The sequence below is a fragment of the Mus caroli genome, unplaced genomic scaffold (genome assembly GCF_978045245.1).
Source record: "Mus caroli unplaced genomic scaffold, Mus_caroli_1 scaffold_6, whole genome shotgun sequence".
NCBI classification, from domain to species: Eukaryota; Metazoa; Chordata; class Mammalia; order Rodentia; family Muridae; genus Mus; species Mus caroli.
In genome coordinates, this window is record NW_028227261.1 from 50,864,034 (window position 1) to 50,882,861 (window position 18,828).

Genomic DNA, 18,828 nt, shown 5'->3' on the forward strand with positions numbered 1-18,828 from the left:
TAAGGATTATTTTGGTTTAGAATTCCCAGGAGATGGTGCTGGAAGGGTACGTGTGTGTGCGCAGGACAACCCTAAGAAAAAAAATCTGCTAGAAGGACAGCCCAGACTCATGATAAAATAAGCATGCAAAGGAAAGAAATCAGGGTAAGAAAGGGCTGAGCTAAGTTATGAATCAGGTGGAGACGAGGTAGATATACGGATAGGTAACTGAGCAGGAGGAAGCAGGCAGCAAGCTTTCTTAAGCAACTGAGTCTTAAGCAAGGTGGAGCAGGGAGTAAGCATTGAGAAACAATACATTCTAACAATTCCCCGAACTCTGGCATCTCTGGTTCATTTGATGTTTCTGATGCCAAGGCCATTGCCGCTGATACACGTGGTGCTGAGCTGCTCCCTGGGGTTCTGGGACAGTGGAGGTGGGCTCATGTCACCTTCAAGACCCACAGACCTTGACTGGTGTGCATGTGTCACAATAGTACCATCAACATCTCAAGGAGACCAGAAATCCCAGAAAGTGTTCCTTCAGAGACAGGATATGATTCCTGTCCCCTGGCAGTTCACAGATACTTAGGTAAAAAAAATGGAATGACAGCTCATGACTTCTGAATCCTCACTGGGCTCTGTGCTGATGGAGACTAGCTCACAGCATCCTCTGACAAACCTACTAAGAAAGGCACCAGCTGTAAGCTTCATCTTCAGAAGAACAAATTGAGACTAAGAAGAGCTAATACAACAGCCAAAGTCACAAAGCTCGGGAATGAATGTTGAGGCTAAACTCCAATCCAAGTGCCCCCAATCACAAAGGCCATGCTCCCAGTCACAGAATTCTGCTCTCGAACAATGATAAAAACACCATTACAAGCGCTATACAAGTGAATTCAAAACAGCAGTTTCTTAGGGATTCCAGTTGCAGAGAAAATATTTTAACTGAGTCTTGAATCTCAAAGCAAGAATGTTTGTAGCATGACTAGTGAGGTGGGAGGGGAAGATGGAGGTTGGTGGTGAGAGAAAGGAGGGCGCCTAAGAGTCTGATCACCTAGGCTGTCTCCAGGCACAGATATTCAAGGGCTGAGGGCTCTAGGTTGGGAGGCTAGGGTACCCAATGGGCCAGCCTACAGAGTGAACAATCAGAAATCACCCCAGATAATGGCAAAATATAGGCAAGGCAACATGAAAAGAAAGCAGTATTGAGGAGGCAAATATTTTTCAACTTGATTATTATAATTCAGTAGTGATGTCAACTAAAATAAATGGATTGCATGAGATACCCTCCCATGCATTCTCCATGCATTTATTAGGCTTTGCACTAAATCTACAATATCTACCAAAACGTTCAGCCTATTTTCTAGATGTGAATCTAGGATAGACTGGAATGACTTTGGCTGAAGAATGCCTTAGTCTCAGAGGTCCTGGGTGTCTCCGCTCACACTCTGGAACCCTTTGTCACCACAAGGGGACTCTGACCTGTTATAAGAGGAGACATTACATGGAAGAGAATGCTTTTACCTTTCCTGAGGCCAACCTGTACCACAGCTAACCAAACCCCCAATCTGTGAGCTGGCTCAGCAGAGATAGGCTGCCTCTTGACACACAGGTAACCTAAGTCACAGAAGTCAAGGAACCCTGGGAAAGGCAGAAGGAAGAAGAACCACATGGCTTGCTCACAGGCCTGTAAGTAGTGAAGAACAGTGGTGCTTACACCTGAGTTTTGTGAGTAGATGGTTTTTGCGCATGTACCTGATGTCTTCCATACCTCTTGCCCAGCAAGTCTTTAATGGAATGAGTCTCCATTTGAGATGTATTTGAGGTTACATTAAAAAGAGTATTCAGGTCAAAGAAAATGGAGAAATACTCAATTTATGTAATATATATTCATAACTCAAAATACATTCCTATTACATATTCATGCATAAGAACACATTAACATTCATAGTATATTTTTAAATTTATTAAACACCTGAAAAAATTAACAGTTTGATTTTTGGAATCACCGATGAACATCTCATTGGCCAATGCTCCTGCAAACACCAGCTTGGAAATGTATGCTGCCTGTCTTTGCTCTGTTGAGGAGACAGGTAAGCCTCAAGAGCTACCATGGGCTGTGCTTTTACCTTGTTTATATGTTATATTACCATATAAACTTCTACTTTTTTGAAGGAAAGATTACAGCTAAATGAGGTTTAAAATTAAAATGTGCAATTGCTATTTTTAATTCTAGATGATCTAAAAATAGGTAAGAGATATATTGATTCGCTCTTAAAAATGCAAGAATTATAGTGGTCTTCAGATGAGTATGTAGTATAATCAATGGACCTTTATCCTTTCTCTAGCCTTCTTTATGACATATAAATGGCTCCAAGGCGTTCTGGGTCGAAAGCCTATGCAGATTCTTAATTCTGTCAGGCCATCTCCTCACTATTTTATTATGTAGTGGTCTCTCTTCAGAAAATGTTAAGCACTGTAATGGCTGTAAACAGTTTCCATGGGACGGCAGCTCTGGACCCACCCCTAGGCAGCAGAACACAAAAACAAAACCCCAAAATAACTTTGCCAAGTCAGCAAAATGTTTTGGCTTTGACTGCGGCAGAGCTGCTGATGTGGGAGGAGAGAGGTGCAGGTGTGCATGCGTGCATGTGCGCATGTGTTTCCATGTGTGTGTTCAGAAGGCCATCTGTCAGCTTGGTGTTCCAAGCTATGAAGGAAAAAAAAATCCCCACACACATATTTATGAAGGTTGGAGGCAGAACAGGGCACAAGCTGTTGAAGGCAAAGTGCAGGGAGCGGTTGGGCAAGGGGCTGCTATGACAGCGAACAAACACTGTCTGCATCTGAGATACTGCTCTAGGGGGAAAAAGAACTGAAGACATAAGCTTTGGATCTAGAGACATTCTCTCTTTACCCCAGAGACATTCACTCTTTACCCAGTCATTCATTTTCAGTTGTATTCATTCACTCGCTCTCACACACCTGCAGGGCAGCTATTCTGTGCTAATGCGCTCTAGCAGTCAGGTCACTGATAGGGCATCATCTCCATCCTCCATGGGCACACAAGTAATTTAAAGCAAATGTATTCAGTTCTATCCGTAGATGCTGTATACTGAGTGCTTGATATCAACTCTGAGAATCCAATGGTCACGATTTTCTATTGCCATTAAAAACACAAGAAGACTAAAGAGAAGGACCCAGGCAACCTCACAAAAGAAATAACGGAGCCAGGACTCAAACCCAGATCTCTGTCTCACCATGGGACATTACCTCCATGCTCGAAGACAGCCAAACTTTAGGCACAGTGCTGGACTCCTGAACTACAGCAGCTATAATCTCTCTGAATGCTTTTGGGGCACACAAAAGCCAGTGGCTCGTGTAGACAAATTAAGAAGAAAACAACACTCACTGTTATCGTTGCAAAGGGAAGCACAAAAGCCCACAGAAAGGCCAGTAACCCTGTCTGAGGTAAAGAGGGCTTCCCAAAGGAGGTGCACACACAAATTGAGAAGTTGACTGTCCCCATATTGGTCAAAACTGTCAGCTCAAGCATTGCTTGTCACAGCAACACAGAATGATGAGCTATGCAGTTTGCCTCCATGTGGGAGATGTGCAGTTGTAACCTCACAGCTCTCTCATACCTACCTAAGGTGCACAAGCAGGGTTCCCTCTGCCTCCTATCTCTTTCTGGATGAGGACAACAAACAAATGGGGCAGCCTGGGTAATTACGGAAAGGGTTCTCACAGCAGAGAGCTGCCCTCTGGAAAAAACACATTGTCAGAGGGGTGGGGCTTTATGCCAAAGCTTGCAGAGCATCCAGACAGCAGAGCAGAGGGCCCGAAGGGAATCCACGAATCTCTTTGAGGTTGACATAACTGAGACTAGCATTCCAAGACACATACTATTTTCTCTTCAAGTCAGTAACTCCTTTGTGTAGTTGAAAAACCTTGGACCAAGGGTTGTAGAAACTCTACCAAAGCTTGCGAGGTGGGCAGGAGCAGGAGTTAAATGTCTGTGTTTATGTCTGTAAGCTACAGCCCAAGCCTCACTCCTCCTGCTTCTCTCAGGCCTTTGAAAATGTAGACATTTGTTAGCCCACTGGGTAAGTCTAGGTCTTCAGAAACAGCAATCAAGCAGCCAATGCGATCCAGCCATGTGCCTTCCACACAAAACTTCTCATATTTTTAGGGTGCTGACAAACAGGGAATCCCTTTAAATAGAAGAACCAGGAATTCTCATAGATTCCTTCCAAGGGATAGAGTCAATTATCTTTCATTAAATATTTCTAAGCTCACTTCCAGCCTGGCATCCAACTACCAGGGTTCACTTTTTGGTAATACAAGAACCTCATGGAGGTGTTGGGGAAGACATGCTATTCATAGGGGAATAAATGTTACAGGGCCACCAAGATAGGGCTGACCAGAGCAGAAACCCATGTCTCCCTGATAATTGGATAAAGGAATATCAGGCAGCAGACAGAGCAGGAAGAAGGCAGGGTCTGGAGAGCTGGGCCAGAAGAGGGGCAAGAGACTTGTGAGCCAATGGAGCCCTTTAGACAGCCTGTCTGCCAGGCTAAGAGGCTTAGGTTTTTATTTCCCCTTGGAGCTATTAAGCATGGAGAGGGTGTGACCAGAATGGCTAATAAAATCAGAAGAACTAGGGCAGCAAATAGAGCGTGTTTCCTCAAATATCCAAACCTGTCAGGGGCAAGTGAGTCAATCCAGGCCCAGACCGAGCTGAAGGAAACTGTAAGGGGGCGGGAGGGGGGTGGACCAATCGAAACCCAAAGAGCAGGCCAGCCCTCAATGCTCCTGGCCTTCGGTGCCAGGGCAGGGCTCAGTTTCCCTTTCTGGCTCAGATTCCTAGGAGACCCTCCAGCAGATGGCGTCCAGGTACACTGGACATTGTCCTTACCATGGCCCCACCCTCCTGCCAGTGTCTCTGCAAGCCTGCTAAACAGGGCCTTTTCTGTAAGTCTTTGCTAATGGTGTGTGTTCTTACATAACTCAAAGGCCTGGACCAGCCCTTTATTTTTTTAGTTCCTTTGCAATGTCTCAACCATTTTCAGATTGGATGGGTAGAAAAAAAACCAACAGTGTCCTATACTTGACCATGTACTATAAAGCTGCGGTTGGAGCCCTTTATTCTGGAATACCTGGGACCTTGAGCCCCCTCAGGCAGAGCTGTTTGTATTATCCAACCCCATCCCTCTCTACTCACAGGAACAAGAGGAACAGTCCTTTGTCCCGATTGGCCCCTTGCTCATCTGTACCATTCTTCCCTTAAGTCTCTGCCCCCATATTCATGAGAAGCCATATGTAAGACTAATTCTGGAAGAAGAGGCCCCCATCAGGCGCAGCCTCTGCGTGAATCTGGCCACCGAGGCACATGTACTTACACTTACAGGTTGACTTTTTGGCACATCATAAACACCTTCCTTCTTTTGGCTGGTGGGAACCTAGAGAGAAATCAAATTCAACAGTCAAAACACTGGGGTTCCACTTTCGTTCTTTTTCTCTATGTAGCCCTGGATGGCCTGGACCTTGCCCTATAGACAAGGCTGGCAGTGAACTCATAGATTCCCCTGTCTCTGCCTTCCAAGTGGTGGGATTAAAGGTTTGTGCCACCATCATCTGGCTTGGTGCTCCACTTTCAACGCAGTAAATCATGTCTGCACGTTTGACTGTCCGTGAGATGGCCCCTAAGACAGATCCAGGACGCAGCCCCGAGGAGTGGTGTTAGCTGTGAAGGCCTCAAGCCAACCTATTTCCCTTGAGAACATTTTATCAGGACAGGGATAACTATCTTATAATAAATTCTTGCTCTTGAGCCTTTCTTAGAATCAAAGAATAGCTATGGGGACCTCAAGCATCATGTGGTGGAAATGAAAAACCAAAACAGAGCAACAACAACAACAACAACAACAAAAAACCCAACTTCATTTGATTAATCCTACAGGAGGTTCAGATGTTATGACTTTCCCTGATGTAACTACAGACAGTGTGCGGTTGAGCATATATGTCTCTGTGCTAAGACTGCTGTGCTATAAAAAAACAAAACAAAACAAACAAACAAACAAACAAACCAAGTCCCTAGTACCTGCCAGCTTTCTACTGGTGTCTCACATAAGCCACCTGCCAATCAAAGGAAGGGCTCACATGACAGGGAATGTAAGACACCAGGATCCAGGAGTTCCTGAGTAAGCTGACAGCCCTCCAGATCACCCCTCACTTCTTTCCCCTGCTCATGCATCTGGCCTTCTGGGGCTACTTGCTGCCTGCAACACCCTGATCAGGTCATCCATCCCCTCTGGCTTTGTTGTTCTCAATAGGCCTGACCGACAATGTATCTCACTCAGGTTATGCTAAGAAGCAAAAGGAGAAACTGGATATCAGATGAGCAAGAACGATGAAGCCCCACAATACTGCAATATGGCGGGCCGATGATCTCCTTTGTCACACATAATCATATACATATGTATATGAACACATTTTGTGATATTAATAGTGTTGAATACTTCTCTAATGTGTCAATCAAGGGCTCTGCACCGAAACATTCCAGATTGGAAGCACTCATTAACTGCTCCTCCCCCAGACTGCCACGGCTTTGCACTCCTCTGCAGAGACCAAGCAGCAGTGGATTTATAATGTCCTGACAGTGGCACTGTCTTTCCAGCAGGATGGATGCTCCTCAGGAGCAGATAGAGTATGTCACAACCAGAAGGCCCGCTTTGAATACCCGCTGGGTAAATCTTCCATACAGCAGTGTGGGGGATACTTAAAAAAAAAAAAAAAAAGATTGCTTGCCACACATGGACCAGCCAGCTATTCCATCCCTGAGTAGGAACCTGAACTGACATGTTGAATTCTCCTCTATTTACCCCCGTTTAACTTAGACTCCTAACGCCAACCCTACCCTCAAACGATAGAAAGTGAGGCTCAGAGATGTTGTGGACTTTGCCCCAAACTTCAGACCTGGTGGTGTCCAAACCCAGATCTTTCAGGTATCAAAATAAGATGTTTAGTCTTAATATTACTAGTTAGTTAGTTAACATGGCACTAGGCAAGTCCCAGGAGCTGGCAAGGAGGCAAACATTCCATTTTCCATAAATAGCGACAGAATAACCGGGATAAGTCATTCAGAACTACAGCCATCCCGCTCTGTGATGTAGAGGAGGAAGATCAGGCCTGGAGAGAGGGTCCAGCAGTCAGGGATTGGGGCGGCCAGGCCCTGCAGCTCAGGCAGTTCGCTGTTTATTGCTACACTGCTCAGGCGGTTGCTCCAGCCACATCCTTCTTTATAAAACATCATGCCCTGCGTTCCCAGAGGCCCATGTGCATCCTTGCAGAAAAGCAGAGCTATGAGTAAGCAGGGCCAGGTAGAAGATGCCCTTCCCCAAGCCCAGTCTGCAGGTATCCAAGGGAGAATGTCATTTCTTTGGTCCTGATAACTGGGCTGCATTTAGAAGGAAGCCTCCCCCGAATGTCTAGAGAGTCCTTGTTAACGAGGGTCGATAAATTCCCAGCCCTCATTTTTGTTTTCAGTAGCTCCCCCTTTACTGAGCAGAGTGAGGAGTGTTCTGTTGCCTGTAATTCACTGCTCACTATGGGCACTTAGCGCAGTTGAACTGCGGCTGCTTCTCAATTATCCCCGCAAATGGAGCACAAGCCCTGCGATGGAGAAACCCAAACTGTGCATAATTGAAAACACTTTTCTACTTGGCTCTCCCATGGGTGAGATATCAATCTGCTTGTTTGTCCTTTAAGATTTATCTCCTTCAGGACATCTTCTCACCAGTCCTGCCTCCCTCTACCAAACCTGGTTTGGAGGTTTTTGATGGTTTGTTTTGTTTCCCTGCTACTCTTTCACCATAAAAGAAAAATCCCCAAGTAACTGCTCTATGTCAGGGAGTGTGCCTTTTCCAGACAGGGAGAATGGAAGATACGGCCCCGAGTCAGCAGAACTCCTTGGGTTGGGGGAAATGGAACTATATACAAGCTACTAATGCAGAATGTGAAACAGGCTTTTTCTACTCATGGAGCTACGACAGCACGTGCTGTCTGTGTGTCACTAGGACCACAGCTCTGTAAGCTTGCTCAGCACAGGATGCATACTCAGTTATCCTTCAACTTTTATATCTAAACATTAAGCAAAGACTTGCCTCATCAAACATTCACCGGTGAGGGCTAAGGTCTGGCTCTGCACATGGGATCTGTTTCATGTAAGGGACCACTGAGGTATACAACAGTGATGTAGACTGTTAACATTTTAGATGAAGCAGTGAGGATCTGGTTCCTAACCCAGGCTTGGGTCTAGGGTGGGTGACTTAGAGGAGTCATGTTGCTCTCTGAGCCCCAGTTTCCTCTACTGGTTGACATGAGCATCTAGGGGATTTTCTCTAAACTCCTTAAGGACAGAGACTGTGCAATGGTCACTATTAGTTTTCTAGGTGCTCAGCAGATACTTAGGTGCCCACATATATACTTCTCAATGAACAAGTTAAGTAGACTCTTACACCTGAAGTGATACACACAGAGGGCACATTCAGGTCAGCAGTGTGGTAATTATGTGTAGAGAGGCCATTCAGGGGTGTGTTGGGCGACACAGGGCTAGCTTTACTGTTTAAAATTGATACTTAACACATGGGGAGATTAACAATAAGCTCTGAACAAATGAAGTGAAAAATACCCACTTAGAAAGAGAGAGGCCCCACTTGTGGACTGGAATTAGAGCCTCTGATGTTGGCACTCTGATTCCCTTATGTTGAAAATGACAGCCTCAGTTTCTCTTCTCAGCTCACCAAATGACAGAAAGGTCACCGGTAAGTCACGTGTAAAATTGCCCTGTGCTGTTCTAAAGAGAACGAATGTTTTCTGAGGCATGTGACACAAGAGACAATTATGATTATTAATAGGAGGAGGCATTGCTCCCCCTTGGAAAGATGTCTCAATTGCCTCAGAGCCTCTTTATTGTCATGTTGGGCACAACAGCAAAGCAGGGCTTCAGCTTTCTGGGGGACTCTTCCACAAAGTGAGCTCTGTAGGTAGTTTCTCTTTCTGTTAGGACAGAATCATCAAAAGTGGTGCCTGATGATGATGGTGGTGATGATGATGATGATACAAAAGTAAAAGGAAGGGATGGCTACACAGAAGCTTCTGTGGACAGGGCATATCAGAGCATCTGAGTGTGGAGCCCACACTGGACTATCTGCAGTTCACAGTCCAGGAAGCTGAGAGACAAAATTTATGGATATCATCCAAAGGCATAAAACACTGAAAGGCTACAAGGCCTCAGGTCTCTGTGTGCTTCCTTCTAGAAACAGGGGCCAGGATAAAAATGAGATCACTTTGAACCACAGTAGTAGAAACAGTAAGATGCATGCAGCGGGATCAGCGATGTAGTAATTGCCACACACACACACACACACAACAGGCCTTCTAATGGCAGTGATTTGAAGGCCTGGTAATCTTTGGGGCGAGGGCTTATCTCTTGTTAAGTGCACTGAGCCCAGGTGGATCTGCAGTACAGGAGAGGAACATGGCCACAGGCCTTTCCAATAGATGGGATAAAATATTCATTCCCGTAAATGATGCCTTCCTGTTAATGATAGGCAGATGGGAAGATCAAGAGGCCAGTGCTATTAAAACAAGTGAGATCTTTTAGATAGCTACTTAAAATACACAGGACCTAATTGGGAAGCCCAGAGCCAAGAAACATGGAGCTGAAAAGAGCTGAGAGGCAGAGGTACTTATTCCAGAGGTCGGAGAGACTGACCTGCCTTAGAGATCCTATCTCACAGACTCAGCAACCTCAGCAGGATCCCTGGACCCCAGAAGCCTCACTCCCCTTCTCTGAAAGGAGGGGAAATGACTCAAGCCATCTGAGTCCTGCCTCAGACGTGGGGTCCATGTCTGCCCTATTGAGTGAGTCAGCATAATTCTATAACAAGAACCCAGTCCTGTGTGGTTGAGCTGCTTCTTGCAAGGTGTTGCAAACAGAAGGAAAGAGCTTACCCAGAGAGATCTTTGGACCTTATTTACTCATTTTACAGGTGGGTAAACTAAGGCCCAGAGACAGGAAAACCCTGCAATTTAAATCAATGGCTGGAGCTAACACGATCTGGATCCACATAGATATTTATGCTCCAGGATGCTACCACAGTACTGTATCCCCATATAAGTGTGTTTTGGTCTCTCACTGACATGGGTTGGGGTGGAGCCATCTACTTTATAAATTGAAGAAGTCAAGTCTGAAAAACAGTAGATGTCTTGCCTTCCAACCATGACCCAAAGGTAGATGGTAAGAAGGGCCAAACTAGACGCCCAGCTCTGCCCCAGCCTAAGGCAGCTCTTTCTGGCAGTCACTGGCACTTTGCTGTCCCCGAGGGCTATGTAACTACAGCTCAGCTGGATTCAAGTGCCTCTCCTGTAGACAAGGTGCTCTCCCTCCCGGGGGCGGCAGGTTAATGACTTTTTGGCCTCAATGCTCAGACACCACAGGATGGGTCAGGGCCTCAGATCTGTCTCTGGGGACAGGTGCAACTTTTCTTTCGAGAGACAGAAACGTTGTAAGTGAAGACTGAATACCTTGCCTCTCAAGTAGATCCTCTCTGAAGCCATCCCTTCTCTGGTTCTCACTGGTGGAGGCCCAATGGGAAGAGTCTGGGGTGGACCCATGTGGGCACCAATAAACCACTAGTCTACAAGGCTGGTTTAAACTGAGTTGTTGGGAGAAACAGCATGGGGCTTGCTCATTTTGAATTCTACACATTTGATAGAAATTGAAAATAGGTTTTATTTTGATTTCACAATTAACACACGCCTAAGGCTGAATAATAGAACACACAACTAAGTAAATTAAAACCACTGATTAAATAAATGCATCAAATCACCCCTTTCCCCATAGTGCTTATGCTTCAAATGAAGACCAAGGCTCTCATTAGAGAAAAATTATCATATTTACTTGAGGTATCACTATACCATTCTACTGGGGCCCAAGGTCCACGCCCCTACATGGGATTCCAGAGGAGGCTGGGGCTCAGCCTCCACTTGCATCTGCTCCGCAGTCTTGGCTATAAATAGCTGTGTAAGCCTGTGGAGTGTGTTCTAAACTTTACTCCACTGATGGCCCTCCCCACCAAAAGACAGGGATTAAGATGGCCATTTGATGACATAGTTCTAAGAGTTGGATGAGTTTAGAAATGTTTCGAGTGTTCATCACAGTTACGAGCATCACCGTGCTTCTCCTCAGGGTGGAGAAAGCCTTCAGCTGGGCTTGCCTTTGTTCAAGTCATCCCCCCAACAATGTTCTCATACAGAATTTGCAAACTTGTCCCTTATGTATAGGAAGGAAGTTGGGTTTTTATTTTTGGTTATGATCCTAGCCTTTAATGGAAGGAGTTTTAAAACAAACTGGATACATGCATTCCTTGGAAAGATCCTTCTACTTGGTGGATTGCAATTCTCCAGTGCATTATCTCAGTACAGTGGAATGCTTGGGTTGTATGCTTATGATGGTTTGAATAAATATGGTCACCATAGACTCATGTGTTTGAATGCTTGGCCTATAGACAGTGGCACTATTAGGAGGTATGGTCTTGTTGAAGTAGGCGTGACCTTGCTGAAGTACATGTGGCTTTGTTGGAAGAAGTGTGTCACTGTGGAGGTGGGCTTTGAAGTCTCCTATGCTCAGTGTGAGATAGTCTTATTCTGTTGCCTTCAGATCAAGAGTTAAAACTCTCACTCAGCTCCATCTCAGCCAGCCCTCACACTGCCATGCTTCCTGACATGATAAAAATGGACTAAAATTCTGAAACTGTAAGCCAGACCAATTAGACCTTTTCTGTTGTAAGAGCTGTCTTGGCTGTGGTGTTCCTTCACAGCAATGAAACCCTAACTAAAATAATGCTACTTAAAATACCTATGATCTATTCCAGATTTGAATACTGTACCCAACAGGCCACTCAAGATTGCAATGATGAGGCATGGAACCTGCAGGAAACTGTCAGGGACCCAGCAGTCAGTGTTCCCAAAGGTATCTCCCACTCCTGGCAGACCAAGAGACCCCGATGCCTTGAACCTCTCAGAATTGAGCCTATTAGTATGCTAGCATTTGCTGGTGGAGGGTGCAAAGGAAGAAGCAAGGATCTTATACCTGGTAAATGTTCTCTTCTGTTTCAGGATCACGGATTGGCTCATGTCCAGCCTCAAACACAATGTACTATTGCAGGAGCAGCCAGAGAGGAAAAGGCAGAAGGAAAAAAAAAAGAAAGAAAGACGAGAAAAGTATTTCCAATTTAGATGCAAATCACAGCAAGCAACACAGAAACAGGCACAAGAGGGGGTGTCGGAAATGGGTATAGGGATAAAATGGACCCTGCCAAGGGACACGGTAGAGTTTTGCTGCTTGGCCTCTGCAGTGAGGGTACTGGGCCACTGTAAGTCTTTCTGAAGAGGTGATGTCTTTATCCAGTAGCATTTTGTCTGAGTAGCAGCTGAATGGAATGGTGGCATGGGGCTATGACCTTGCAAATTTCACTCTACGGTCCCGGTCCCCTTCCCTTCCTAAGGGCCCAGTCTACTGCTTAAGAGCTCAGACTCCCCAACCTCCCTGATTCTCTAAACAGAATCTTATCAGCATAAAATAGTGAACTTCCAACTTTTGTATGTGTACATATCAGACATAAGGGGCTGGGGTGTTTCTAAAAGGCCACCATTTTCATCCTCCATGATCCCAGTGAGCAGTGCTTGAAGCTCCTGCTATAAGTTCTTCTTCTTCATCCCTCAAAAGCAGGGTGTGTTGAGTAATGCAGCTCTGACTCGTGTTTACCATAGATCTGCTAGATACTTCTATTTTGAGACTTATCTCTTTGCCTATGTATCTATGCCTGTATCTACTTATCATCTCATTTTGATCATAACCATAGTAGCTGTTGCTGTGAATGTATGCATAATAAGGCAGACATAAACCACGCCTGTGTATCGTGATTAGACATCCGAGCTGAAGGTTTGCTTTTAGGTTCAAAAAGTGTGTATAAATCTTGTTCCACTTTTTCTCCTTGGAAGTAAGCACAGGAGAGAGTGGGGAAAGCCATTGCTTCCTTTTCTTCTGAATCGCTGTTTGCATAGACCTTGAACTTGACCTCAAGAGTTACCCTGTGCTGTGGACCGTGAAAGAAGTGCAGAGAAAGCCCTGGACAGAGATATCTCAGGATTCTCCCATTTTATAGCAGCTCTGTGGCATGAGCCAAATAATCAGAGGGCTACATTATCAGGGCTTCAGAACTATTCTTCCATCCTTGCTAAAGCTCGAAAACCATTTGTTAGGCTTGTGCTCAAATGTCATGCAAATGTCAGCCCCTCGACCCTAATTCTTGGCTTATAGAGTCTACTCCGTTATCCATCTTGTCTCTAAGAAAGTTACAACAGTCAAGAGACCACTGAAAAACATTTATTTCTAGGATAAAACTTTCCAGATTGGGGAGGGGTCTGAAGCAAGGGCACGAAGAAGGAAGTGGGTTTCTAGATCTCCCATCGCGGCTGCTGGCTTCTTAGTGTGGAAAATTCTCTCCCTGCAGAGGCTGGCAACCCTGGCCTTCAGAAATCATCTTAATTCTTCTGCAGGTTCTGCGTTCAACAGAATCCTCAAGTTTCAGTCAAAAGAGCCTTCACAGCTGCATGCAAAACCCTGATGTGGTTCAGAAATTACCTGGTACACGGGATCTTCCACATCCTCTTCCAAAATGGTCTATCCCAGCGAGGGGAGGGAGGGAGGAAGCAAAGGATGCAAAGGGAGAGAAGTGAGATTATGTTCAGATGCTACAGCACAGTAGAGAGCCAGCATTGATTAGGATAGGGAAGGAGGCCATGAATGCAGAAAATACACAAAGAAACTCCAAATCCCGCAGCTCTCTCCCCACTCTCTCCCAGCATTAACAACAGCAAAGCCAGAAAAGCTGCTATGGGCCTTTAGTCTTCCTCCCCTGAACTCTTCCCCTGGATTAAAGAGTTCCCTTTCTCTAACCTATCTAGAGTCTCAGAAAAACAAAAAACAAAAACCAACAAAACAAAACAAAACAAGAAGGATTCCTTCTAATGGCTTGGTTTGGGTGTCTATAATCTACACAGGAACCTTTCATCTCTACTTATTTCTGTTCAGCACCAGGAGGAGATGGTTCGACTTGTCAGTTTCCCATCTGTTTACTGTGGGCCCCGTCTTCTGCAGCACTAGGAGAAACACATTGGTATACCTGGTACACAGCTTGTTCACACTGCTTATCCTTTTGTGCCTTTTTTTCCAATTCTTCTCTTTGCTTCAGCTCATAGATGAGTTGAAAGAGATCTCTCAAGTCCAGGATAACAGGTTCAGCCTGGAGTGAAGGGTGGTGGGACACATTAGTAATGAACGCTGCTGAAGTGCAGCTACTAATTTTTGTCTGCTGCTCCAACCCGCAGCCCTTCCCTTTTCTATTAAACTGAAAGCATTCCATTCTTAATTAATTCTACCTTGTTTATATTGGTTTAGCAAATTGCTTCTAGGCTAAAGTTCATTTCTTCAACTAATTATATTTGCAAATTCATAATAATCATAAGCATAAAAAGCATTGCTTTTATTTATTAGTGATTCGGAATACAATAAAATTAGGGCAGGCCACATGCAAAATAGCTATTTGTTTTCTCTTATTTTCTTTTTAAATGAGGCTATGAACACAAGGAAACTTATTTGTATACGTGTCTCTATCTAGCTTAATCAGAAAAGGAAAGTAATTTGTCATTAGGAAATACCCATTAGGATTAGAAAATAAAGCTGAATGGGCAGAGCCTTGTATCTTTGCTTTAAGGCTGTTTATCTTTCCTAGGTTGGATTCTGCACATCAGCTGACAGTGGTGGTCCATCATTTGGTCAGGCTGGGCCTTGGAAAATCCACAGTGTTGACTCTGTCCTGCCCCATAACAAGGCAGACACCTGTATTGGACAGGAATACTTACCGCCTGGGCTGTTTTGATGGCCACAAATCTGTGATTCCCTTCCTTCCCGCAAACGTATCCGAAAGCCCGGTGATCCGTGATGTCCTTTGCAATGTAGGAAATTTCATGAACAGCATGGTGATGCTGAAGGGCCTGGAGACACACAAAAGGAAGACCGTGTTTCAGGGAACACACCCCCTCGAGCTGTTGATCAATAAGAGATGTGTTTTCACCATGTGCGAAAGGCCCAAGGGGCTTTGCGAAAGCTGTTTGGTACAGATGGAAGGAAAAAGAGCTACGCCTGCCCTTGAGAAAAGGAGGTCTCCCTCCATGGTCTCACTGCTGTGACCAGAGAGAAACCAGGACTGTTCATATGGGGGTGAGAATCTGCAGAGGTGGCTTCACACTGTCTGCCAAAGCCTCCCAGTTGAAAGCAGCCTACATGCTTCTTTCTGCTTGCAACCTTCACAGCCCAGCCCCGTCCAATCTGTCTCGATAGTGAACGCGCTTACATTCTCAGGCCTTTGCATACAGAGGGAGGGGCTGTCCCTTAAACAACTCCAGGGAGTGCTGTGAACGTCACAGTACTCGAGTTTTGCAGGGCTACTGAGTTTTCCCAGCAGCTGGTTGAAAAATCTGTGTTGAGGGATGAATAACTTTGTCTTTTTCAAAGTCATTTGGGCAGAGGTTGGGGCGCATGCATACGCCCATGTGCGCGCGCGCGCGCACGCACACACGCACACACACACACTTTTCATTGGCTGAGTCTCTCTGTCTGCAATGTCTGATTTCGTCACCATTTTAAATTCTCTTTGGATGGCCACATGAAATGACACACTAGATCTCTTAAGCAGCCCCTGAAACAGGGCTAGCCTTGCCTCTCCTTGAAGGATTAGTCCCTTCAAACTCATGATGGATTTCTCTCCCATTAATGGCCACAGATTTTGTTCTGCTAAGTTTGTCTGACTTCATCAGGACCACTGTCCACACTAGACTCTGTCTTCTTGAACTCTGCCATCTTCTAGCCTTGCCCTAAGCTCCTCCCATTTTGGTCAACTGAAGAAATCTGGCTTATGCTAGTAGCTGGAAATTGACCTTTCTGCTTTTGTTACTCAGGCTACCACAGGACCAAAGTTTCCCATCCTATTAGGAGTTGTGCATCTTTGTGGTTATTTTCCTATAATAATCCCGTATATCATATCAGTTAATACTCTATAAAGGCTTGCAGATGCACAGAGATGCTTGCAGTCATCCTGAATCCTTACAAAGAGCATCTTCTTTACACCAAGAAGCTTGAATTCTAGTCACTGGACCAAAGCAAACTACCCACTGGTCCTTTCTGTACCAGTTTATTTCCTAGAAAAAACACACCCAACGATCCTAATTCGAAAGCCCTGGCTCTATTAATAAAGGGAATAGAAAGGCAAGTTTCAAAACCTAAAAGGACTTCAAGTACTATACTGAACAGATATGGGGAGAGTAGATATTCTTGTTCCCCATTTTATGGAAAAGGCTTTGAGTTCCTCTCACTGTAGAATGGTGCTGGCTGTGGGCTTGGTGTTGAAAGATATAAATTTATAATTATTCCTAATATATCTCTATATATTTGTGCATGCAAATGTTTCATTAGAGTTATATCTGCTTATTGTTGCTATGTTACCTAGCTTATATTTGAGCGAAATATACTCAAATAGTCCAAGAAGAAAAATGAATGTGTTTTATGGTATACAAAATCTTTCCTATTTCTGGATGCCAGGAAGAAAGGAGAAACAAAGGCAGCTCAGGCAGCTCCTCTATGCAAGCTTTTGGATCTACTGGGGAATGTATTCTCTTAGGTTCAGTACCAGGCTTCCTGTCCCTTAAAGCCACTCAGGTCTCCTGGCTCAGTTGGCCTCTGGTTCTCATGAGGATCATCACCTTAATTCTAGAGATCACTGGTCTCACAAAATGTCAATTCCTCAGCCTCTTGCTCTACTAGGCTTCTGACCATGTGCATCATCTGCTGCTCTAGAATGTTCCACCTTGCCTTCATCTGCCACAATGCAGCTGCTACTCACCCATCTGATGACCCTTAGAACTCTCCTCTCTGCCTCATCCTCTTTCCAGGGACCCATTGCTCCCTGAACTGCAGTGTGGCATCACCCCCTCGATCGAGTCCTTAGTCTCTCAACAGGCAATATGGCAAATTTATACTTTGAGTGGATTTTGACGTGATTAAAGTTGGTGGAGGAAGGGTTTGCTAGCAAAACAATCAGAATTCACTTGTTTTGTTTCATCAAAAGGACAGATTTAGCTAGCAGAGGGAAATTGCTCTGAGAGGAGTAGTTTTTTTCATGGTGTTAATGATGTAAAATTGATGAGATTTATATTCACGCAACATGGGGCATTGATTTATAAGCTTTTGTGAGCTAGAATGGTATGTGGCAGGGGAAAATTGGAGACAAAGGCATTCTTTTCTTCTCTCCTTTTTTCCCTGAAAGTATTTCTTTCCCTGCATAATGTAGAGGATGTAATCCACGTCTCCTATTAAATCCAAGTTTGACGACACTGCCTTATTGATTGCCAAGCAGAATATTGCTCTAAAATTAAGCAGCGATTAGAAATCTTCCTGGTGGAATTAGATTTAGAGATGAGTGTGCAATGGCAAAGCTATCACCTACCATGAAGATGGCAGATGGAGATGGTTTAATTTATCTACAAATCCTCATTAAGTATTTTAAATCAAAACATTCTTAATGCTTGATGATACCTAATATTGCCTTGCAAAGTGTTAGCTGTGTCAGTGCGTGTGCACAAAGTACTTAAATGATATTTGTTACGGTATCTTCTCCCGTAGTTAAATTTATGACATGTTAAAGAGCAGTGCTCTCCAAGTGTCCCACTCATTTGAAAAGCAACCATCAGTGAGGGGATATGTCTCCTCTTTCTCCGACCTTCTACTGTGCAGATACAATTCAGGGCACGTGGAAATATACACAGACCTTGGGATTTGGTAAATTCTACAGTTGTATTGTTCACTTTCATTTTTAGCAACGCAGAGCATCAGGCAAATGCTTCTTCACTGAGCCTAGAAATTGTCTTGGTCTTCAAGTTGATTTTTTTGTTATACAACACAATCAAAGGCACTCGGAGCCAGAAGGAACCTTAGATGTTCCATAGCTCGGCTCTGAGTTTCTTCACAAAGAGACCAAAGACCAAAGACTACTGTCCTAACTACTATTAAACCGAAGACTTGTCTTTCTTACCTAGGATGGAGAAGCATTGATGATGAAAACAGAGTTATGTAGAAGCCTGACTCTCTAGTTTGAACAAGCACGAGCTGCAGTTCATCAACAGGGAGGAGAAAGCAAGTGAAATGAAGTACTGGATAGACAGACGAAGTGGGGACTGTCTGCAATTTAGGCAAGTGTCTGAGGTCGGTCAGAGAGGGCAATAAATCAAAACATATAGAGGTGAATTACAGGGGTCACAGAGAAAGTAGTCAAGAAAGCAAGACCTGGACGTTTACATCGAGTTCTTCGGAATCGTTTCCAGATCATGCTGGCTAACATTTTTTTATGTGTCTGCAGAGCAGCCAAGGCCAAACCATCAAAGAGAAGCTACCACTGATCAGGGGTGACAAAGAAAGCTTCACTCAAGGAGTGTGATTCCATGGGAAAATTAGAGGCGTGGCAGAGAAGATGAGACCTGCATGGAAAGCGGAGAGTGGGAGAGCACACACTCTCTTCATGCCTGGTTCGTACGGCTCATGGAAAACGGTGTCTCGGAGACATCTGCTCTTGCTAGGAAAGCAGGTTGGACTTAAGAGCAGGGCTTTCTGGAGCCCTTAGTCTGCACCCTCTTCTCTACACTGTGGATTAAAGTTGTTGGCAGAAGATC

The 18,828-nt window shown here is 44.7% G+C and overlaps 1 protein-coding gene across 4 annotated transcripts in view; it reads right to left on the reverse strand.

Moving 5' to 3' along the window:
* The window catches only part of Dab1 (DAB adaptor protein 1), an 887,226-nt gene that overhangs the window by 50,313 nt on the left and 818,085 nt on the right, over positions 1 to 18,828 (reverse strand). For 2 of the 4 annotated variants that reach the window (XM_085839130.1, XM_085839129.1), the window contains exons 12-16: positions 14,971 to 15,102; positions 14,232 to 14,351; positions 13,691 to 13,729; positions 12,137 to 12,202; positions 5,382 to 5,441 (exon numbers count right to left, since the gene is read on the reverse strand). In XM_085839130.1, coding sequence (XP_085695256.1) covers positions 5,382 to 5,441; positions 12,137 to 12,202; positions 13,691 to 13,729; positions 14,232 to 14,351; positions 14,971 to 15,102 — 417 coding nt within the window. The remainder of the gene's footprint in view (positions 1 to 5,381; positions 5,442 to 12,136; positions 12,203 to 13,690; positions 13,730 to 14,231; positions 14,352 to 14,970; positions 15,103 to 18,828) is intronic. The other 2 variants (XM_085839131.1, XM_085839132.1) reach the window with 2 other exon arrangements.